Source organism: Lepidochelys kempii, chromosome 24 (assembly GCF_965140285.1).
Source record: "Lepidochelys kempii isolate rLepKem1 chromosome 24, rLepKem1.hap1, whole genome shotgun sequence".
In the NCBI taxonomy this organism is placed as follows: Eukaryota; Metazoa; Chordata; order Testudines; family Cheloniidae; genus Lepidochelys; species Lepidochelys kempii.
Window position 1 is genome coordinate 618106 of NC_136403.1, and position 22097 is coordinate 640202.

Below are 22097 nucleotides of genomic sequence, written 5' to 3' on the forward strand. Positions count from 1 at the left end.
GTGAGCGGCTACACTAAGGCTGAACCCCATTTAACAGTGCTCGAACCCGGGTTTGAACCCAGGGTCCTGGCGCCCCCCTGCAGCCCTGCGTCAGCCCAGCCCAACTCCCCAGCGCCCGCCCGAAATAGGGCCGCTCCAGCCCCGTGACCACCATGCGCTGAGGGGGGACTTGGCTTCCACCCTGCACGGCCCAGAAGGTTTGAGCAGCCCCAGCACAGCCTGCCGGGCGGCTTTCTGGGCCGCGTGCGCCCAGCTGCCGGAGCCAGCCACATGGAGGAGGCGCTGTTGGAAGAATTCCTCTCGCTTGCTGTCACTCCTGTGTCAGGAAAGGCGCAGAGCAGCCGTGAGCCGCTGAGACATTTCGGCGACGTTGTCTGACCCGTCCGAGGATTTTATGATGGAGCAGAAGGAGGAGGACGAGGACCCTGGCATGGCAGCCTGCCACGGCCTGGTGCTGCTCACTGCGCTCCGCACAGCCACTGATGCCCCCTACGTGGACTGGCGCTTGCGGCCCGGTGCCAGAAGCCCAGGCCGGTGGGATCACGTCGTCCTGCAGGCCGGGGATGATCGGCACTGGGGGAAAGCTCCATTTCTGGAGCCTTGGGAGCAGCTTGCTCCGACCCTGCAGTGTAGACACCCGCACGAGGGCACCGTGGGCATTCCAGAAGCGGGTTCCTAGAGCCGTCTGGAAGCCGGCTACCCCAGACTGCTCCAGTCCATTGCCAGCCAGTTTGGGGCAGGGCGTCGACTCGGGGGAAGCGGTGGCGGAGGTTTCTGAGGCAGGTAGGTGTGTGGGGCACCCCAAGATGGTAGGCAGTAAAGCTATTCCGGAGGTAAGTGCTGGACACAGTGCCTGTCCCCGGGGCAGCCAAAGCCAGGGTTAGCAGGGCTCTGCCTGGCTCTCCAGCCCGTGGGCTCAGCCGCTGGCCCCCCTGCAATGGCTGTGGCTGGTGGGGGGCAATCCAGGAGCACCTTGCACCCGCTCTGTGCAGGGGGACACCTGAGTCACCACCTGGCTGCGCCGTCTGCACAGTGCTGCATGTAGGGACAAAGAACCCCAGTGGGGCCAAAGGGCCTATGGGGAAGCAGGGCCAGGGCCCAGGGGATCCCTGGCCTGGGGCACCGCAGGCAGCACGGCTGGGCCAGGAGCCTGGGTCTCTCCCTCAGGGCTTCTCTCTCCCGGGCTCAGAACTGAGTCCCATGTGCTGGGTGGAGGTGCTGCCATGTGCAAACGAGCCACCTTCCATTCCTGGGGACCGGACACGGCGCCAGGGCTGCCTGCCCTGCCCAGCCATCGCTAGGCTCAGCAGGGCCCTGGGCAGGAGCTGGACCAGCGCTGCCCACCCTGCCCCCTAGCGCCTGGCCCACCCTGCCGCGGCCCTGGACACAGGTACATCACAGAGACGCTTATCACCCGCCTGCCACAGCCCCCGGTTCCCTCTAAGTCACTGAGCAAGGAATGGAGACAGCTGGGGACAGGGCGAGATGTTTCCTCCCCGCCCTGCTGCCCAACCCCTCCCACGTCCCCTGCCCCGAGCGTGGCCGTCCTGCCCCCTGCATCACAGCCTCCAGCCCCCTGGGAGGGCTCCTCCTCCACCCCACAGGGCCCCTGCTCCTCTCGCCCAAGGGGCTTCCAGGCATCAGTGCGGGATGGGCTCCCTGGGGTGCCAGCCAGCCCCTGCCCAGGGGCATGAGCCTCCTCGCCTCCCCGGGGCTCAGCTGGGAATCCCCGGGCACTGAGCCAGTCACACTCAGCCCCTGGGGCCCCAAACCAGGCCCTGCTCAGGGAGCTGGAGGCCCAGTGCTAGCAGCTGGCTCCTAGCGGGCCCATCGCTGAGCCGGGCTGGAGTTTGTGGGCTGTGCGGGGCACTGGGGGGCCCATAACCCCAAGACACGCGTCTGGCTCTCGCGAGGGAATGAGACCCCCCTCCCCCGGGGGAATCTGTGCAGCCCTCTACCACCCCCTCCCTGCCCCCCCTTCCCCTTTCCCCGCCATTTGTGTGACTCTGGTGTTCCCAGCCCAAACTATGATCTTTTATGACCCTTTACACCGTTCATAAACTTTTACAGTCCCCACCGCAAGGACATGCCACCTCCTTACGGGAAGGCTGGGCAGGGACGAGGAAGTGGTGCCCCAGACGTCCCACCCAGCCGCTGCCTGCAGAGCCCGTGTCTGGGGCCGTCCGAGGGCCGGGCGAGCAGGCAGCGCCCTCCCAGCTACGTGTCCACAGCCCTGCACGCCCCTGGGCCTCAGCCCCGCACCGTGCCCGGGCGTGAGGCGGCCCCCTGCTGCCCACGGCATCGGGACACACGGCCAGAGTGTAGGGTTGGCACGGCAGCGCATGGAGCTGTCTGCACAGCAGCCCCTCCCCTGGCTCCCGGTGTCCATCGCTGGGCTGGCATTGCCCTCTGCCAGCCGTCAGTCGTGGTGCAGCCCCATGTCTGCCACCCACAGGCCTGTTCGGGTGGACGCCTGACTGCACAGACCGGGGAGCAGCAGCTGTGACCCCAGCAAAGCCACTTTCACCCCCCAGGGCCAGGCCCCCTGCTAACGGGGGGAGGCGGGCCAGCGTAGCAGAACCCAGGCCAGGCGTGGGCTCTGGGCACTCCCCCAGCAGCTACCAGCCATTCTTCAGCAGGCACCATGGCCTAGTGGTGAGAGCAGTGGTCAGGAGTTGTGGGTTCTGTTCCCCTTCTGCCACTGATTGACTTGGGCAAATCTCTTCACCCCCACGGGCTTCTCCCTAGGGCGGTTGGGATGTCCAAGGTCTCTGGGGCAGCTGCTGGAAGGTGCTACACAAAGGCCAAAGATTTGTACGAGGGAGCGGGGCCCAGATGCGTACAGCCAGCAAGAGTGTGCCTGGGTGCCTCCTCCAGGGCTGGGTCCCACCGCGGGGGTGGCATAACCCGCAGTCTCTGTGTTACTTCAAGGGGTAAATGACATTTCACTTTCCCCACACCACTCAAGATTTACAGCCCTCTGTCATAGCCCCCCTTAGTCGGCTCCTTTCCAAGCTGAAGCTGTCCCAGGTTTAATCTCCTCATACGGAAGCTGTTCCAGCCCCCTGACGGTTTTTGTTGCCCTTCTCTGCCCCTTTTCCAAGGCTAATACGTCTTTCGGAGAGGGGGCGACCAGCCCCGCAGGCCGTGTTCGGGTGGGGGATACCAGGGGTTTACATCGTGCCATTACGATATTTACTGTCTCATTGTCTATCCCCTTCCCTAGCAGGGCCTAGCACCGTGTCCTCTACTTAGCCAGTCGCTGCACGCTGAGCACGTTTCCAGAGAACCAGGCACGATGATGCGGCTGGTGCTCAGCGAGGGGCCGGGCCCCGAACTGTCCTGTCCTGGGGACCCTCGCTCAGGCTCAGACTCAGCTGCACTTCAGAGACCCCAGCGCAGCGTCAGGCGCCTCCTCTGAGCGGCCAGGGGAGCTGCTGCGAACACAGACATGCCCAGCAGGAGGCAGCGTCGCTCGAGCAATGAGCTGCCCTCACCGCCCAACAGGGGCCACAGGGATGTGGGAAGGGCTGGGGCAGGAGGGGAGGAGCCCACTGGATCACACCGTGAGCTTCCTGCACCGAGTTCCCCCGAGCTGGACACCAGAGGGAGAATTGCACCCACAAAGGCAGCAGAGCACCCCGACTTCCTGACTGCAGCAACTCTCAGCCAGCAGGGTAACAGCCGGAGGGTTATGAGAATAGCCTTACCACCGAGAACAGAAAGTTACAGCAAAGACCAGCTGGGTTAGTCCAGAACCCAGAGCCCTCTGACCCCTCTTCAGTCCCAGTCCAGAAGCTTCCCCTGGGTAGCCCATACTAACCAACCCCACCTGGCCCCTCCCCAGTCCTTTCTCCGCCAGCTGTGTCCTAAGGCGGGGGGACACCCAGGGTCCTTTGTTCCTGGGTGCCAAATTCTGGGCAATTGGAGTGACCATTGTGGTCTGGGACTCTTCCTGGGCCTCCAGGCCCCAGGCAGCCTGGGTGGGTCATACCTGTGTGTCTGGGTCCCTGCAAAGAGCAAACAACCCTTTCCCTCACCTAGTTACCCATGCAGCAGATGGGGAAACTGAGGCACAGACAATAGCCATCCAAAATATTATGAAAAATTCCCACTGCGACACAGCCCAGCCCAGTCCGCTGGGTGGGGCCTCCCTCCCTCCCCACCTGCTCGCAGGTGCTGCTATAAAGCTCCAGCCCCAAAGCCGCTCCCAGTTCCCAATTCCTGGATTGTTGAGAGCCCTGCGGGCTAACGGGAGGCGCAGCCCCACCAGGCGAGGCAGAGAGAGACAGAGCCCGGTGCTGGGACACCTGGGGCCAAGCCCCGACCCCACCAGCCGCCATGAAGCCCAGAAGCCTGAGCACAGATGCCCTGCGGCTGGGTCTAGTCCTGCTGCTGCTGGCCACAGGTGAGCCTTAGTCTCCAGGAGCTGCTGGGAGGGGGCCATCGGGCCTGAGCAGCACTTGTGGGCTCAGACCCACCCCAGGGCACTGGGCTGCTCAGATGGGGCCTATCAGCTCTTGCTGCCAACACGGGGCTGGTTTCACTGCTGATCTGCCCCTCAACAGGGGGACAATGGGCGAGTGGGGCCTGATCGTCCCAGATGCCCAGTGACCCAGAGGACCATGGGCAGCACCTGTCACTCCTGGGGTCCCCTCTGCCCAAGCCCCGCCAGGGCACAGTGTTCCTAGGGTGCCCTCTGCGCAGCCCCACCCAGGGCTCTGTGTTCATGGGGTCCCCTCTCCCCTGGGCTGGGTGCTTTGGGGAGCCCCTTCTCCTCCCCCGAGCCCCTTTCTGACGGTGCCCAGGAACTCCCGGGTTGGGACCCAGGAGGGCGTTGGCCGACAGCCATTGGCCGACACTCCCCAGGGGCTGACGCAGGTGTGTCTGGACTGTGTCGGTCTGGCTGAGCCCAGTGCTAACGGCCCAGGACCAGTCAGGGAAGCCCAGCAGGGAACGTCCGGTCCAGGACCCCCGGGGGCAGCATGTGGGTCCCTTCCTGAGAGTGCAGGGAGCCCACGCCCCGAGTGACCTGCCAGGAGGCCGGGACACGCGCCCCAAGAGAAGGGGGGATGTTAGCCCCAGGCTGGTGCTGGCTGCAGGACAGGCCCCAGCTGCGGGCTCAGGTCGAGGGCGTCTTTATCAGTCCCAGGACTGCGTGGCCCATGGGCCGCCTGTGAGCGGGGCAGTGCTGCCCACTGGCCGGCCGGGCTCTGGGCATCGGGGTGGGCTGCTGTGTTAGCGGCAGGAATTGCTCAGCGGGACGCCGCAGCGGGGCGCTGCGAGGCCCAGGAAGGATGGGGTCAGAGCCTCAGCGCTCCAGGGCTGGAGCCCCGGCCGCCCGCACTGCCTGGGGGGTGTCGGCAGGCGGAGGAGAGGCAGGGAGGGCCCTGCCCATGGGGTCAGCGCCGTTCCTCCAGGCACCTTCCACAGCAAGGAGGGAGGCAGAGGCTGCTGGAGCCCCTTGTGGGCAGGACACTGGCCAGGCTGGCGCTGCGAGGCCCCCGCTCTGGACCCCCGGCTACCGTCGCCAACGAAAGCCACTTGGGGAAGGAGCCAAGTCAAAATCCAAACCAACGGGCCAGAACGCAGAGCCCAGCCCAGCCCAGCCCGCCCCACGGCTCGCTCCACATGGGGCACACAGGTCTGGGGAGCTTTCCAGGGAACCCAGGGGTGGGGGCAGCTCCCCGGGGACCCTGCAGGGCTTGTCTTTACGGGGGACATCGGGCAGCTCCAGGTGGGACCCCAAGGGCTCCCGAAACCCGGCTCCACGCACCGAGTCCGGCCTCCAGACACGGGGCTCGGGGAAGGTGCCTGATCCGCAGCGGGGCTGAGCTGTGCTGGAGCCCAGGGATCGCTGGGCGGGGCCCACATCAGACCCCACATCGGGGTGTTGGAGCCCCAGCAGCGCAGCCCCTCTCCGAGTTCGGGGGTGGGAGGGGGACTCGATGTGTCAGTCTGCAGCCCCAGGCGCTCCAGTTGCTCCCATCCAACCAGCACGGGGATCATCAGCACAGCCCCGGGACCTGTCCCCACAGGCCACCCCCGGCTCCTGCAGGACCCCCAGGCAACAGTGACGTGCCCCCTCCTTGTCTGACCCCTGCCTAGGAGCCACTTCATCCCCTCGGGGTCACCGGCTGCCCCCCTTGTCCCTGTGACAGGCCAGGCCTTGGCTGAGCCCTGGGAGCTTTCGGCTTTGCTGGGACCTTGTGGCAGTGAGTTCCCCAGGCTCATCACGTGCTGTGTAAAATAACTGCCCCTGACTCGTGGGCGCCTGATGGCCCTGGGGGTTTCTGCTCCTCACTTGAACCCCACATTTTGTTCTGTTTTCTCTGAACTGAACAGACCGATTCTCTCCTAGGAAACACGACCACCGACACAGCCACAGCCAGCATGACAACCGCCAGCGACACGACCACCCCCATGCCCCAAGGGGACACAACCACCCCTGGGCCTCCCAGTGACACAATCACCCCCACACTCCCCGGTGACACGACTACCCCCGGGCCTCCCAGCGAGACGACTACCCCCAGTCGTCCTGGTGATACGACTACCCCCGGTGACACAACCACCCCCGGGCCTTCTGGCGACACAACCACTCCTGGGTCTCCTGGCAACACAACCACCCCTGGGTCTCCTGGTGACACAACCACCCCTGAGCCTCCAGGTGACACAACCACCCCTGGGCCTCCCGGCAACACAACCACCCCTGGGCCTCCCGGCAACACAACCACCCCTGAGCCTCCCAGCGACACAACCACCCCTGAGCCTCCCAGCGACACAACCACCCCTGGGTCTCCTGGTGACACAACCACCCCTGAGCCTCCCGGTGACACAACCACCCCTGGGTCTCCTGGTGACACAACCACCCCTGAGCCTCCCGGTGACACAACCACCCCTGGGCCTCCCGGCGACACAACGACCCCTGGGTCTCCTGGTGACACAACCACCCCCGGGCCTCCCGGTGACACAACCACCCCTGAGCCTCCCGGCGACACAACGACCCCTGGGCTTCCCGGCGACACAACCACCCCTGGGCCTCCCGGCGACACAACCACCCCTGGGCCTCCCGGCGACACAACCACCCCTGAGCCTCCCGGTGACACAACCACCCCTGAGCCTCCCGGTGACACAACCACCCCTGGGCCTCCCGGCGACACAACCACCCCTGAGCCTCCCGGTGACACAACCACCCCTGGGCCTCCCGGTGACACAACCACCCCTGAGCCTCTCGGCGACACAACCACCCCTGAGCCTCCCGGTGACACGACTACCCCTGGGCCTCTCAGCGAGACGACTACCCCCAGTCCTCCTGGCGACACGACTACCCCTGGTGACACAACCACCCCTGGGCCTCCTGGCGACACAACGACCCCGGCACCCCCTGGCGACACAACGACCCCTGAGCCTCCCGGTGACACAACCACCCCTGGGTCTCCTGGTGACACAACCACCCCTGAGCCTCCCGGTGACACAACCACCCCTGGGCCTCCCGGCGACACAACCACCCCTGAGCCTCCCGGTGACACGACTACCCCTGGGCCTCCCAGCGAGACGACTACACCCAGTCCTCCTGGCGACACGACTACCCCTGGTGACACAACCACCCCTGAGCCTCCCGGCGACACAACCACCCCTGAGACTCCCGGTGACACGACTACCCCCGGTGACACAACCACCCCTGGGCCTCCCGGTGACACAACCACCCCTGGGTCTCCTGGTGACACAACCACCCCTGAGCCTCCCGGTGACACAACCACCCCTGGGCCTCCCGGCGACACAACCACCCCTGAGCCTCCCGGTGACACGACTACCCCTGGGCCTCCCAGCGAGACGACTACACCCAGTCCTCCTGGCGACACGACTACCCCTGGTGACACAACCACCCCTGAGCCTCCCGGCGACACAACCACCCCTGAGACTCCCGGTGACACGACTACCCCCGGTGACACAACCACCCCTGGGCCTCCCGGTGACACAACCACCCCTGGGTCTCCTGGCGACACAACCACCCCTGAGCCTCCCGGTGACACAACTACCCCTGAGCCTCTCGGCGACACAACCACCCCTGGGCCTCCCAGCGACACAACCACCCCTGAGCCTCCCGGTGACACAACCACCCCTGGGCCTCCCGGCGACACAACCACCCCTGAGCCTCCCGGTGACACAACCACCCCTGGGCCTCCCGGCGACACAACCACCCCTGAGCCTCCCAGTGACACAACCACCCCTGGGTCTCCCGGCGACACAACCACCCCTGAGCCTCCTGGCGACACAACCACCCCTGGGCCTCCCGGCGACACAACCACCCCTGGGTCTTCTGGCGACACAACCATCCCAGAGCCTCCCGGTGACACAACTACCCCTGAGCCTCTCGGCGACACAACCACCCCTGGGCCTCCCGGCGACACAACCACCCCTGAGCCTCCCAGTGACACAACGACCCCTGGGTCTCCTGGCGACTCAACCACCCCTGAGCCTCCCGGCGACACAACCACCCCTGGGTCTCCTGGCGACACAACGACCCCTGAGCCTCCCGGTGACACAACCACCCCTGAGCCTCCCGGTGACACAACCACCCCAGGGTCTCCTGGTGACACGACTACCCCCGGTGACACAACCACCCCTGGGCCTCCTGGCGACACAACCACCCCTGAGCCTCCCGGCGACACAACCACCCCTGGGTCTCCTGGCGACACAACCACCCCTGAGCCTCCCGGTGACACAACCACCCCTGAGCCTCCCGGTGACACAACCACCCCTGGGTCTCCTGGTGACACAACCACCCCTGAGCCTCCCGGTGACACAACCACCCCTGGGCCTCCCGGTGACACGACTACCCCTGGGCCTCCCAGCGAGACGACTACCCCCAGTCCTCCTGGCGACACAACTACCCCTGGTGACACAACCACCCCTGGGCCTCCTGGCAACACAACGACCCCGGCACCCCCTGGCGACACAACCACCCCTGAGACTCCCGGCGACACAACTACCCTTGGGCCTCCTGGTGACATGACTACCCCCGGTGACACAACCACCCCTGGGCCTCCCGGCGACACAACCACCCCTGGGTCTCCTGGCGACACAACCACCCCTGAGCCTCCCGGTGACACAACCACCCCTGAGCCTCCCGGTGACACAACCACCCCTGGGTCTCCTGGTGACACAACCACCCCTGAGCCTCTCGGCGACACAACCACCCCTGAGCCTCCCGGTGACACAAGCACCCCTGGGCCTCCCGGCGACACAACCACCCCTAGGTCTCCTGGCGACACAACCACCCCTGAGCCTCCCGGTGACACAACTACCCCTGAGCCTCTCGGCGACGCAACCACCCCTGGGTCTCCTGGTGACACAACCACCCCTGCGTCTCCTGGTGACACAAGCACCCCTGGGCCTCTCGGCGACACAACCACCCCTGGGCCTCCCAGCGACACAACCACCCCTGGGCCTCCCGGTGACACAACCACCCCTGGGTCTCCTGGTGACACAACCACCCCTGATCCTCCCGGCGACACAACCACCCCTGGGCCTCCCGGCGACACAACCACCCCTGAGCCTCCCAGTGACACAACCACCTCTGGGCCTCCCGGTGACACAACCACCCCTGGGTCTCCCGGCGACACAACCACCCCTGAGCCTCCCGGTGACACAACCACCCCTGGGTCTCCTGGCGACACAACCACCCAGGCACCCCCCAGCAACACGACCTCCTCCAACCCCCTCAGCACTGCCACAGTGGTTAGCCGTTTCTCTCTCTCGTTCCGCATTGTGAACAGGATCTTCAACAGCTCCCTTCTCGACCCCACCACCAGTTACTACCAGGAGTTGGAGATCAGAGTCCGGATCATGGTGAGCACAGCAGCCCCTCCCTCCCCTCCCGGCACCCTGCCCCGGCCTGCCAGCTGACGGTGGCTGCCAGCCCCAGGCTGGGGGCTTCGCGGGGAGCTCCATCGAGCTGCCGTGCAATGAGCCTTCGGGCCTCTGGTGGCTGCTGCCGTTTGGGCTCCACACACAGAGACCCCATGGAGCAGGGAGGGGAGACACCCCCACCCCACCCCCCAGCCCAGCCCTGGGCACCAGGCCCCTCAGCCCCAGAGTCTCCTGTCCTGGAGCAGTGAAGGGACAGACCCTCAATCCTGTCTGGGGAGCCCCCTCCCCGGGACCCTGCCCTCAGCTCTGGGCCCCTCTGCCCCTCTCCAGCCAGCTGTGGGGAGACACCCCGTGCCCCTGCACCCCAGCGAAGAGCACAAAGAAGAACAAGGAAGGTTGGCAGGGGCCGGGGCAGATCCGCCAAGCTGGGTGCTCCCAGCCTCCCCGAGCTGGCTGGGTGCTGGCGGTGACCCTGTTCCCCTCTGTCTGTGACAGTACGGCAAGATCTATGGCTGCCCAATGTGCCCGAATGGGCAGAACTACCTGGGATTGACTGATCTGCGTTTCAGGTACAGTGTGTGCCATGGGGCTGCCCCAGTGTGGGCAGGGGAGGGCTGGGGTGGGGGGAGAAAGGTGAGGAGAGAGAGGCTAAATCTGTGAGCGTGTGACCCTGGGGGGTCACATCTGAGCAGCCCAGAGCTTTGGCTGCCTGAGGCCGTGCTGGGCAGGTGTGCTGCCCTGGGGAGGGGGGCGGAGGTGCTGGGGCAGGGGCAGATGGGGGCATAAGGAGGGACGGTTCAAGGGGGTTGTGGGTGGGGCAGCTGGTGCAGGGCCCAGTGGGTAGTATGGGGAAATTGGTGCAGGGCTAGGTGGCAGGTGGGGGGCAGACGAATGGTGTGGGAAGGCCAGTGCAGGGGCAGGTGGGAAGGGGGGGGTTGGGGCAGAGGCAGGTGGGAATAGGGGAGGTTGGGGCAGGGGCAGGTGGGAATGGAGGAGCCGGGGCAGGTGGGAAGGGGGGGGTTGGGGCAGAGGCAGGTGGGAAGGGGGGGGTTGGGGCAGAGGCTGGTGGGAAGGGGGGGGTTGGGGCAGGGGCAGGTGGGAAGGGGGGAGGTTGGGGCAGGGGCAGGTGGGAATAGGGGAGGTTGGTGAAGGGGCAGGTGGGAAGGGGGGGGTTGGGGCAGGGGCAGGTGGGAAGGGGGGGTTGGGGCAGAGGCAGGTGGGAAGGGGGGGGTTGGGGCAGGGGCAGGTGGGAATAGGGGAGGTTGGGGCAGAGGCAGGTGGGAAGGGGGGGGTTGGGGCAGGGGCAGGTGGGAAGGGGGGGTTGGGGCAGAGGCAGGTGGGAATAGGGGAGCTGGTGCAGGGGCACGGGAAGGGGGAGGTTGGGGCAGGGGCAGGTGGGAAGGGGGGGGTTGGGCAGGGGCAGGTGGGAAGGGGGGGGTTGGGGCAGAGGCAGGTGGGAAGGGGGGGGTTGGGCAGGGGCAGGTGGGAAGGGGGGGGTTGGGGCAGAGGCAGGTGGGAAGGGGGGGGTTGGGCAGGGGCAGGTGGGAAGGGGGGGGGTTGGGCAGGGGCAGGTGGGAAGGGGGGAGGTTGGGGCAGGGGCAGGTGGGAAGGGGGGAGGTTGGGGCAGGGGCAGGTGGGAAGGGGGGAGGTTGGGGCAGGGGCAGGTGGGAATAGGGGAGGTTGGGGCAGGGGCAGGTGGGAAGGGGGGAGGTTGGGGCAGGGGCAGGTGGGAAGGGGGGAGGTTGGGGCAGGGGCAGGTGGGAATAGGGGAGGTTGGGGCAGAGGCAGGTGGGAAGGGGGGAGGTTGGGGCAGGGGCAGGTGGGAAGGGGGGAGGTTGGGGCAGAGGCAGGTGGGAAGGGGGGAGGTTGGGGCAGGGGCAGGTGGGAAGGGGGGGGTTGGGGCAGAGGCAGGTGGGAAGGGGGGGGTTGGGGCAGAGGCAGGTGGGAAGGGGGGGTTGGGGCAGAGGCAGGTGGGAATAGGGGAGGTTGGTGCAGGGGCACGGGAAGGGCCGGGGCCAGACCCAGTTAACGCCCCCTCTCCGGCACGCTCGGCAGCCAGGGCTCGGTGGTGACAGAGTCCGTCCTGCTGTACCGAGTGAGCGACGACACCAGCATCAGCGCCTCCGACATTGAGCAGCAGCTGAGACAAAGGCTGGGCAGGAATAACAGCTTTGATGGGCTCCAGCTGGACAGTATCCGCGGTGAGCAGGCTCCAGCCGGGCCCCACAGTGTGGCCACAGCCACGTGTCCGGGGGTCCCTGTCCTGGGGGGCTCAGCCCATGGCTGAGGGGGGCTGGTGTCCTTGGCCCTTGTGCAGAGCTCTGTGGAGACCGGGCTGCCCTCGGGGGCTCCTCCAGCTCCCAGCAGAGCCCCCTGGCTGGGCTGCTTTGGGGCGTGTCTGTGGAGGGTGCCTGCCCTGCCCTGCCAGCCCGTATCTGTCCCAGGGAGGGAGCGAGGGTTTCTGGGCCCCCTGGCAGGGCGCCCATTCAGAGCCGTCCTCGCTGACCCTGGGGCTGGGCCCCCGGCCATCAACTCAGCCTCTTCCCAGCACCCCTGGGCCAGCCCCTTTCCCACAGCCCCTTTCCCTGGTTCTTCTGCCTGGCCAGCTGCGTCCCCTGGCGTAGGCCCCTCTACGGGATCCCTCCCTTCCGGGTCCTCCCCAGCCCTGACTCCTCCTACTTGTGTTTCAGCCAGTTTTATCGGTACAAGTTCGCCCACCTCGGCGCCAGCACCCCTGGTGCCCGGCTGGGGCATCGCCCTGCTGGTCCTGGTCTGCATTGGGCTGGTGCTGAGCATTCTCCTCTTCATCCTGCTGGTGAGTGCCCCCCGCTGCCCATCCCTCCGGCCTCAGGCCCCTCCAGCCGCTCTCCTTCTCTCTGCCTGACCCCACTGTGATGTGTTTCCCCCCCGCACTCTTCAGGGTGCCATCTGGACCTGGGGTACCACTGAACCCGCCTGGCCCACCAGCCTGGGCTCCCTCTCACACTATGCTGCTGTGAGAAGTTGCCAAGCTTTCCAAGCTTGCTCTTTCACCAGCATTCACACCAGTAGGGACACACTCAGCTGCAGCTTCACACACAGATGCTGAGATCAGTGGGAGGCTCAGCTAAAGAACTACCCAATTACTCAAGTGCACACCCCGCTCTGGAGTGTAAACCCAAAATTATGCCATCTTGCACTGCAAAGAGAACTGTACAGCGTAAATTCATGAAATTTTCTCCCTCCCTCAATGTGGAGAGGAATATACACAGGTTTCTGCCCCAAGTCATGATTTCCACACACACTGGTTTTAGACAAAACAAAAACAAGTTTATTAACTATAAAAAATAGATTTTACATGATTACAAGTGATAACAAACAGATCAAAGCAGATTACCTAGTAAATAAACAATACCGCCAACTGAGCTCACCACACTAGATAGGTAGGATATGAATTAGCAAATTCTCTCCTTGGGTGATAAACAGGCTGGCCGATGCTTATGGCACAAGCTGCTTTTGCTTTGCAGCTTGAGTTTCCCAGGTTTTCATATACAGGCTAGAAATCCCTCTGTTCTGGGACCATCACTTCCCACAGTTCAGTCCTTGCCCCTCAGGTGTTTCCAGGTGTGTTGTTGCAGGGAGAGTGAGGTCCCCTCGTAATGTCATTTCCCCCCTTTGAAATCTTCTCCCCACTTGCTGGAAAGCTCTTTTGCTGTGACCTGGGTCAAAAAGTTCCCATTGTGTGGCGCTGTCTCTGAGAGGTTTCTATTGTCTACAGTTCCTGGGGTAGCCCTGGTGCTTGTGTGTATTTCCTCCATGAGTCATTAACATTGTTTGGCCTTTTTACTGTTGTACCTGAAAGGCTGCTTGGGGGTGTTTTTACCCTCACAACACGTTCCAGTAACACACACGTAGCCAAACTTCATAACTTCACACACGACGACAACACACACAATCCAATGAGATATTACTGTCGAGCAGATCAAGACTTTTAGAATGACACCTCACAAGGCACACTTTGTTCAAAACACATCCTAATTACATGACAGTACTGAATTTTGGGGTGCCAGGGTGTCACACCCACCATCCCCTTTGCATCCCCCTCTGCTCACCAGCCTCCTCTCATCCCTCTAGATCGTCTGCTCGTACCGCAGGAGGAGCCGTGGGAAGCTGGATCTGCTCAGCTCACATACCTCGTACCAGCCCAGGAGCGAGTACCCCACCTACCACACCCACGGGCGCTTCAGCGCCCCCGGCAAGAAGCAGAACCCCTACAGTAACGTAAGCAACGGGGCCTGGTCCTGCCCTGGGGTGCCCCCTCGCCCAGCGTGTGCCCCAATGCCTGTCCCCTGTACGCTGCCTGGGTGCACCCCGGACGCCGGCCCCCAGTACATGGCAGCCCTGCCAGGCACACGCTGGGTGTGCCAATGCCTGGCACTGATGACAGATGCCCCACCACACACATTGCTCACTGAGGGGGGTTTTGGGCGGAGGAGGGGGTTGGTCAGCTCATCCCAGAAAATTTAACCAGAGAGAAGAACACAAACCCGGGGGGGGCGTGGGGGGGCTAGTGTGCGATGGTGGCATGGTGCTTCCCATGGTCCTAACTGCCCCACTCAATGCACCCCCCACCCCCGCGAGAGAGCCAAGTGGGAGGGTCAAGAGCACAGGGAGTCCCAGAGCCAGGAATGTGAGCACGGGGCCCTGCTGCACTATACAGCTCGTCGGGGGGCGGGGTGATGTGCTGGGGGTGATGCAATGTGGGGGGTGTTCCTGGGGTAGAGAGGAGGTTATGGGGTGTGATCCTGTGGGATTATAGGGCATGGTCTTGGTTTGGTTATGGGGTGTGGTTCCTGGGGGTGTCTGGGGGATTATAGAGCGAGGTCCTGGCGGGTAGTCCTGTGGTGTGGGGGTGCATGTTCCTGGGGGGACAGGGGATGGGTCTGACCAGAGCCAGTGGAAGTGTTGTTCTCCCCAGTCAGGTGGCTGCAGCCCAGGTCCCGTGGGGCAGCCTCTGACCTTGCCCCCGGCCCCCCTCGCTGAGTTAATCACTAACAGGGCAGCTCCTGGCTGATGTGAAACCAGCAGCTAATGGCTCTGCCCGCCCTGCCCCCACGGCTCAGCCCGGGTCTCTGGGGGCCGCCAGTCCTGTACCTGCCATGGCCTGTCCTGTCCTGGGCAGCACCAGCGTCCCCTGTCCCTGCCTGCCCTGGGACCAGGGCTCGGATGGTCCGTACCCCCGCCCCATCGCTCTCCATTCCCATGGGGGCTCGGCGCGGCTCCAGCGGGACCCTCAGCAGGGCTGTTTGGGGAGAGAAAGAAGGAGCCACCGGCTCCTCCGCCTCAGCCTGGGAAGAGCGTTAGGTGTGGCTGGGGGCAAGTAACCCCTGACCAGCCCCCGGCCCCGCTGGCTTCTCCAGCCCCTGCAGGTCCTGCGCCAGACAGGGCATTTGCTGAACACTTGGCCCTAGTTCGGCAGCAATTCACTCCGGGCCGGTCTCTGGTCAGACGAGATGGTCACCATGGGCCAGCCGGCCTGGGATAGTCCAACCTGGACTCTGTGACTCCTGCTGCTGTCTGGGGGGAACGAGCCCCCTGCCTTGCTCCAGAGGGGCGGGGGCCTGGAGTGGGGCTGGGATCAGAGGGTGCAACAGTGGGTCGGGGGACGGAGTGAGAGGGGGGTCAGAGGGTGGCTTTGGTAGTGTGGGTAGGGGCAGGGTGAGGTGATGGAGAGGAGGTGGGGTGGTGGGGCAGGGAGAGAGGGGGGGTGGGGTCAGAGGATGGCACTGTGGGTGGGGGGATGGAGTGGGGGTGAGGTTGAGGGTGGGGTAGTGGGATGGGGTGGGGTCGCAGAGCGAGGTGGTGGGGCAGGCAGGGAGGGGGGTGGAGGTGGGTCAATGCCTGGCTCTGAGACAAGGCTCTCTACAAATGGCCTCCTTGGCAGCACTGGCTGGGCCCCTTGCCCATGGATCCCAGGTGGCCCCACTCCTGCCCTGGGACGGGGGGGGTTAGTGTCACTCTCACGCCCGGTGGGAGGCTCCTGCCTGGGGGATGCCTGCCCTGACGGACGCTGGCCAGGGACCAGGGGGGGCTGTCAGGGCACTGAGTCACTCTGCTGTTCAATGGCCTCAGCCAGACCAGCCCCAGCCCCAGCCCCAGGTCCGGCCCAGGCCAGCCCCAGGCCCAGCGAGGGTGGCCAGGCATATCCAGTTTTATGCCTGGTTGAAAAGGGACTCTGGCGGTTCTGGTCAGCACTGCTCGCCGGTCCATTAAAGGACAGTGGGGCTGCAGGATCCCTGCCCGGCTCCACGCAGCTCCCCGGAAGCAGAGACATACCCCTTAGCTCCTAGGCGCCCCATTCCCACGCCCCAACCCCCTACCCCAGCCCGGAGCCCCCTCCCACACTGTGAACCCCTCGCCTCCACCCCGCAGCTTGGAGCCCTCTCCTGCACCCCAAACCCCTCATCGCAGGCTCCACTCCAGAGCCCACTTCCCAACCCCCTACCCCAGCCTGAAGCCCCCTCCCGCACCCTGAAGCCCTCATTTCTGGTCCCACCCTGGAACCGCACCCCCCCCACCCATTTCTGGCCCCACTCTGGAGCCCTCACGCCCTCTGTACCCCAACCCCTTGCCCCAACCTGGTAAAAATAAGTGAGTGAGGGTCGGGGAGAGCGAGAGACAGAGGGGGGATGGACTGAGCGGGGACAGGGCCTCGGAGAAGGGGACAGGGCAAGGCCGTTAGCTTTTGAGTGATTAGAAAGTTGGCCACCCTAGGCCCAGCACCCATCACGTGCCCCCCACGCTGCCGTGGGGCGGCGGAGTTGGCGCGGTCCCTGAGGTCTCTCCCTGCTGCCAGGGACGGGGTGGCCGGGATTGAACGGGACTGGGGTCTGATCGTCAGTGAGCCCCTCTCCAGCCCCAGAGCCCCGGTTTCCATGCCGACAGGGGTACATGCTGGTTGCCTGGTTTGGGGTCCTGTTGCCAGGTAACGGTGGATTGGCGCAGCCTGGCTCTAACCCCATCCCCTCTGCTTCCTCCCAGATCGCTGCCGGCAACGGCACCAACGCCTTCTACGCCAACCCTGCCACGTCACAGAATCTCTAGGGGGCCACCCCGAGGACCGGCGGGAGCAGAGCTCCCAGCATCGCCACGTGCTTCCTGCAGCTGGACTCCAGGGTGCCGGGCAGGGCGACAAGGCAGCCCCGGGCAGGGCTTTGCTGCACAGGGGGTTGGATTCACAATTGGGGAGGGGGTAACTGCCCCCCCGACCCTGCAACCCCTGGCCCTGCGATTGGGCCACATGGGGCGAGCACTAATGGGGCAAATACCTCTCTCGCTCCACAAGGGAGAGCAAAGGGGATGCCCCATATATTCCCCCCCCCAAGCCAACCAGCCTGGGCAGTGCAGGGAGTGGGGCAGGGACTCCCCAGGGGTTGCGTTGGCCTGCACCGCTGGCCTGGGACTCTGTTTTTGTACCTGTGATCTGTAACCACGCCGTTCTGTGATGGCCGCCCCGCTGTGACGGGGAAGTGGGGGTCACAATGTCCTTGGGAAGGTCTGTATTTATAGGGGTGCACAATAAAGGGATCTGTGATGAGTCAGGCTCTAGCTCCGTTTTCTCCTGCACCTCTTGGACGTCTGCTTTGGCAACTCTGCCCGCAGGGCAGGCGAATCAGCGCCACGGTCCATGCGCAGGGGGCTGTGGGACCGGCATCCCTCAGAGCCAGCACCGCCCAGCACACAGCTCACAGCCCAGCAAGTCATCCTGCCATCTAGGGCCAGGGTACTCGGTGCCCTCTCCTGCTCCGACAAAGGGGAGCTCAGCCCCTGAAAATTCCTCCCCTCCAGCCAGGTGAGAGCAGGAGGGCAGCAAAAACGCAGCAAGGAAATGGCTGTGCAGGTGTAAAATGGACTCAAAGAAAAGTCTGGCTCTGAGACTGGCCTCTGTGTGACCAAGAGCCCTGCAGTGCCCAGAATCCTGAGGGGCAGCACGTTGGCAGTGCCCAGAATCCCCCCGGGTGTTACCCAGAGCCCTCTCATCAGCGCCAAAGCGCTGTCTGGTATTTCAGTGGGACTGAACTGCAGGAAATGGGGTTTCACGGCAGCCACACGTAACCTGCAATGTCACCAAAGGTGAAATTGGACGAGAGGAGGCGGGGGCCATAAAACCATCACGAGGGGCTAGAACAGACCCAGCTGCCCCTTGCTTTAACCTGGGCTAGTGCATTGATCTTCCTGAGCCCGGCGTTTCCACGGGGGTGGGACAAAGTGGGATTGTTCTTAATGACCTCTGCATATTGTGGGGGTGCCTCAGTTTCCCCTGTGCAGGTCTTAAGTACCTAGGGGGTGGGGTAAGGGTGTATGATCATTGCAGAGCCCTAGAGGGCAGGTGTGTGCAGGGGTCTGGACACAGAGAATGGCCGACACCCTGTTTCCTGGCAACTGATGGCCTGGGCCCTTCCCCCCTGCAAGGTGAGAGCTAAAGGGTTGGAGAACAAAGGAGTCAGGTGACCACCTGGCCGGGGAAGGGACAAAGCCCAGAGGAGGAGGGGCTGGACCCTGGGGCTGGACCCTCTGGCTTCCCCAGGACCCCGCCTGGGCAGATTCGCTGTGGGAAGCGCACGGAGGGGCAGAGGATGCTAAATGCTCCGAGGTCAGACCCAGGAAGGTGGAAGCTGTGTGAGCTTTGTGTCCTGAAGACAGGCTGCTCCCAGAGAGGAGACTCCCCCAGTGTCCTGACTGGCTTCATGGGGGCAGGTCCAGAGCATCTCCCAGGGACTCCGTGACAACTGGTGGTAGCCGTGGGATGTACTGCACGCCATGGATGGCACTTCCTGCAGTAAGTGACTGGGGAGTAGTAAAACGAAGAGGGATTGACGAGGACCAGGCATGCTGAAGGCTCAGAGAGGAGCAGTTTCGGGGGGTGGTTAACCCCTGGCAGTGTGTGACCAGCGAGAAGGACTGTGCAGTAATGGGGTCCCCCTGGGGACTGCGGGGAGCAGTTTCAGGGGCGGAGGAGCCTGCGGCTTGACCCGGGGAGAGAGAAGGACTTTTGCAGTAACAGGGTTCCCCTGGGGATTGCAGCAAGCGGTCCCAGGGCCGGAGGTGTCTGCCGCTTGACCCTGGCAAAGAGGTGGTGACCTCGAGAAGGGCTGGCACACTAGGGGTTCTCCCTGGAAACCGTGGGGAGCTGAGAGCACACAGGCCTGTGAGTCCACAACAACTTGGGAAGAGTGGAGTGATGGCCTGTCACCGTCTCCTGAAGAAGAACATTGTAACCCTGTGCAGAAAGAGAGGGTTGAGCGTTGGAAAGTTCACCAAACCAGAGTTAATCGTGCAGCTGGAGGAGGATAACCGCTCTAAGGAACAGATTCCTGACCCCAATGGGGCTATAGCAGGATCTGGGAGCAGCTGGAGTGGTAGCCAGGCATCCCGAAGACTCCTGTCCCCGACCAGACGAGGGTCTTCATGATCGGGTTCCCCATCGGGGGATCGGAGATGGACGGGATTGGAGCTGAGTCCGAGAGAGCAAGAGGACCGTGGGAGACAGCGAGAGCCCGAGAAAGAGCTGCAGAAGCAGCAGCAGCATGAACTGGCGGTGGGAAGTGGAGAGGCCTAGGGGACCTCCCCGGGGTGAGTGGGGATAGACCCCGGGGGGCCAGTTCCACAGGGAACCTCGAGACTAAATTGCTGCCCCTGGTTAAGGGGAGGGAGATGTGGATGCCACCTCACTGCCTTTGAGCAGGCTGGCGATTTGAACCAGGGGGACCTTGCAGAAAAGCCCCAGTTTCTAGCTCCCTTGTTGGGTCCCAAGGCCATAGACTCCATCAGCCAGATGGGTGGGGAGGTGGACAGGCTCCCACTCCTGGCCCCAACCAACTGGGGCCAGGCCCCTCGGACCTCCAGTGGGAGCAGAAGGTGATGGTCAATGGGGAGACATTCCTGGGGTGGCGAGATCCTGGGACAGAGAGAACTGTTGTCAGGCCCTGGGTGGTGCAGCCTCAGATGCTGAGGGGCTGTGTGAGCTGTGTGAGGGTCCCAGGGACGAAGCCCCTCGCCCTGCCTCTGGCCCAGATCCCTGTGCAGACCCAGGAGGGGTGGGGCTGGCTGGTCTTTGGGGTGCTCCAGGATACCAGCTGCGAGATCCTGTTGGAGGGTGACTGTGTCTCTTTGGGACAGGATCTAGGCCCTGCTCCGGTAACAGCCAAGGGTTTCAGAGTAACAGCCGTGTTAGTCTGTCTTTGCAAAAAGAAAAGGAGTACTCGTGGCACCTTATGCTCATGCTCAAATAAATTGGTTAGTCTCTAAGGTGCCACAAGTACTCCTTTTCTTTTAGCCAAGGGTTTGAATTTGAATCCAGGGAACCAATCGGTGGAGAGGGAAATGGTCAGTGAAAATGCAGATGACCTGGCTGGCAGGGGGGAGGAGCGGCTAGGCTCAGGCTACCTGCCTGCCTGTAACCAGCCCCCTGGGGCTGGGTGGGACAGAGAGATGCTCCCCACACCCCTGCACACCGGAGAGGGGGGCTCAGAGGGCTCAGGCTGGCTCTGATGCAGTGAGGAAAGCAGCCAGCTCGCTGCCTACCCCCACTGGGACAGCAAGGGCAGCGCTGAGCAAAGTGGGAGTTGAGACCCCAGCTGAGGGGGGGAAGACACAGGCAGGGCAGGGGATCTGTTGGGAGTGGCAAGATGTCATGGAGTCCCTGGGCGATGCTCTGGAACTGCTCCCCATGAAGCCAGTCAGGACTCTGGGGCAGTCTCCTTCCTGGGAGCAGCCTGTCTCCAGGACACACAGCTCCCCCAGCTTCCACCTTCCTAGGTCTGACCTCGGAGCATTCAGCATCCTCTGCCCCTCCGTGCGCTTCCCACAGCGAGTCCGCCCAGGCGGGGTCCTGGGGAAGCCAGAGGGTGCTGCCCCCCAACTTTGCAGTCAGATGTGACTCTCAGCCAGCCAGTAAAACAGACGGTTTATTAGACGACAGGAACATGGTCTAACACAGAGCTTGCAGGTGCAGAGAACAGGACCCCTCAGCCGGGTCCATTTTGGGGGGCAATGAGCCAGACAACCACGTCTGCACTTCACTCCATGTCCCAGCCAGCCCCAAACTGAAAACCCCCTCCAGCCCCTCCTCCTCTGGGCTTTGTTCCTTTCCGGGGCCAGGTGGTCACCTGATTCCTTTGTTCTCCAACCCTTCAGCTCTCACCTTGCAGGGGGGAAGGGCCCAGGCCATCCGTTGCCAGGAAACAGGGTGTCGGCCATTCTCTGTGTCCAGACCCCTGCACACACCTGCCCTCTAGGGCTCTGCAATGATCATACACCCTTACCCCACCACCTAGATACTTAAGAACTGCCTAGGGGAAACTGAGGCACCCCCACACTATTCAGAGGAAACATTAAGAAGAGTCCCACTTCGTCACATCTCTCTCCCCCTTCGAGATCGAACTGAGTGGGGTCACTTTAGCCAGTGACCTGGGGAAGTTCGAAGCCCCCAATGTTCCCATGGATGCCCCAGCATCTCTCCCATTCCTTGGTGGGAGTTACACCAGGCCCTTCCAGTTTCATGCCCTCCCTTAAGTCGGGGGTGGTCGATAGCACTCGCAGGCCGCATGTGGGAAGGTTTGTGCGGCCCGTGCCCTTTGGCCACCCAAAACTCCAGGGGGTCAAACTGGGATTGTGTCTTCTCCCCAACAAGCTGGCCAAACACAGCCACTTGGTTATCAGACTGTTTAACTTTCTTAACAGCTTTCCCTTCATCTGAGACCTTCTCAAAGCTCTCCACACTGTGTCTTTCAACAGGAAAGTCAGTGGATCCATTCACAACAGAAAATTTATGGCTGTTAGGAACTGAAACTTTCTTGATTAAATCACTTTCACACCCTTCAGTGGCAGTAAACTGCTTGCAAAGACTCCATGAGGATTCCTTTCCCGAGGGCTTTTCTATGCAACAATTCACCCCTCACAGAAATTCTGCTCTTACTCTCTTTCCCTAGGGCTTGCTCTAGAGGAACACTTTCCTGAGCAACAACAGACTCTTTCTGGGTCTCCCTTACATCCAGAATTACCTCTGGCCCATCCGGTGGATTCCTACACAATCCCCTTTCAGGCAAACTGACAGACTTCCTAGATAAAGGGTCAGAAGCCTTCTCCTTCCCCTTGCCACACACAAGTTCAGGTTTCAGAGTAGCAGCCGTGTTAGTCTGTATTCGCAAAAAGAAAAGGAGTACTTGTGGCACCTTAGAGACTAA

General features: G+C 63.4%; 1 protein-coding gene across 1 annotated transcript; it reads left to right on the top strand.

Annotated features, from left to right (window-relative positions):
- The first annotated feature begins 4341 nt into the window (after positions 1-4341).
- Positions 4342-17449, top strand: LOC140902876 (mucin-1). Its single transcript, XM_078850570.1, has 8 exons — positions 4342-4408; positions 6362-6605; positions 9432-9852; positions 10369-10442; positions 11929-12074; positions 12564-12688; positions 13987-14133; positions 16894-17449. Exons 1-8 carry the CDS (start codon positions 4342-4344, stop codon positions 16954-16956), a joined length of 1287 nt encoding a protein of 428 aa, XP_078706696.1. The 3' UTR covers positions 16957-17449.
- The last annotated feature ends 4648 nt before the right edge of the window (positions 17450-22097 follow it).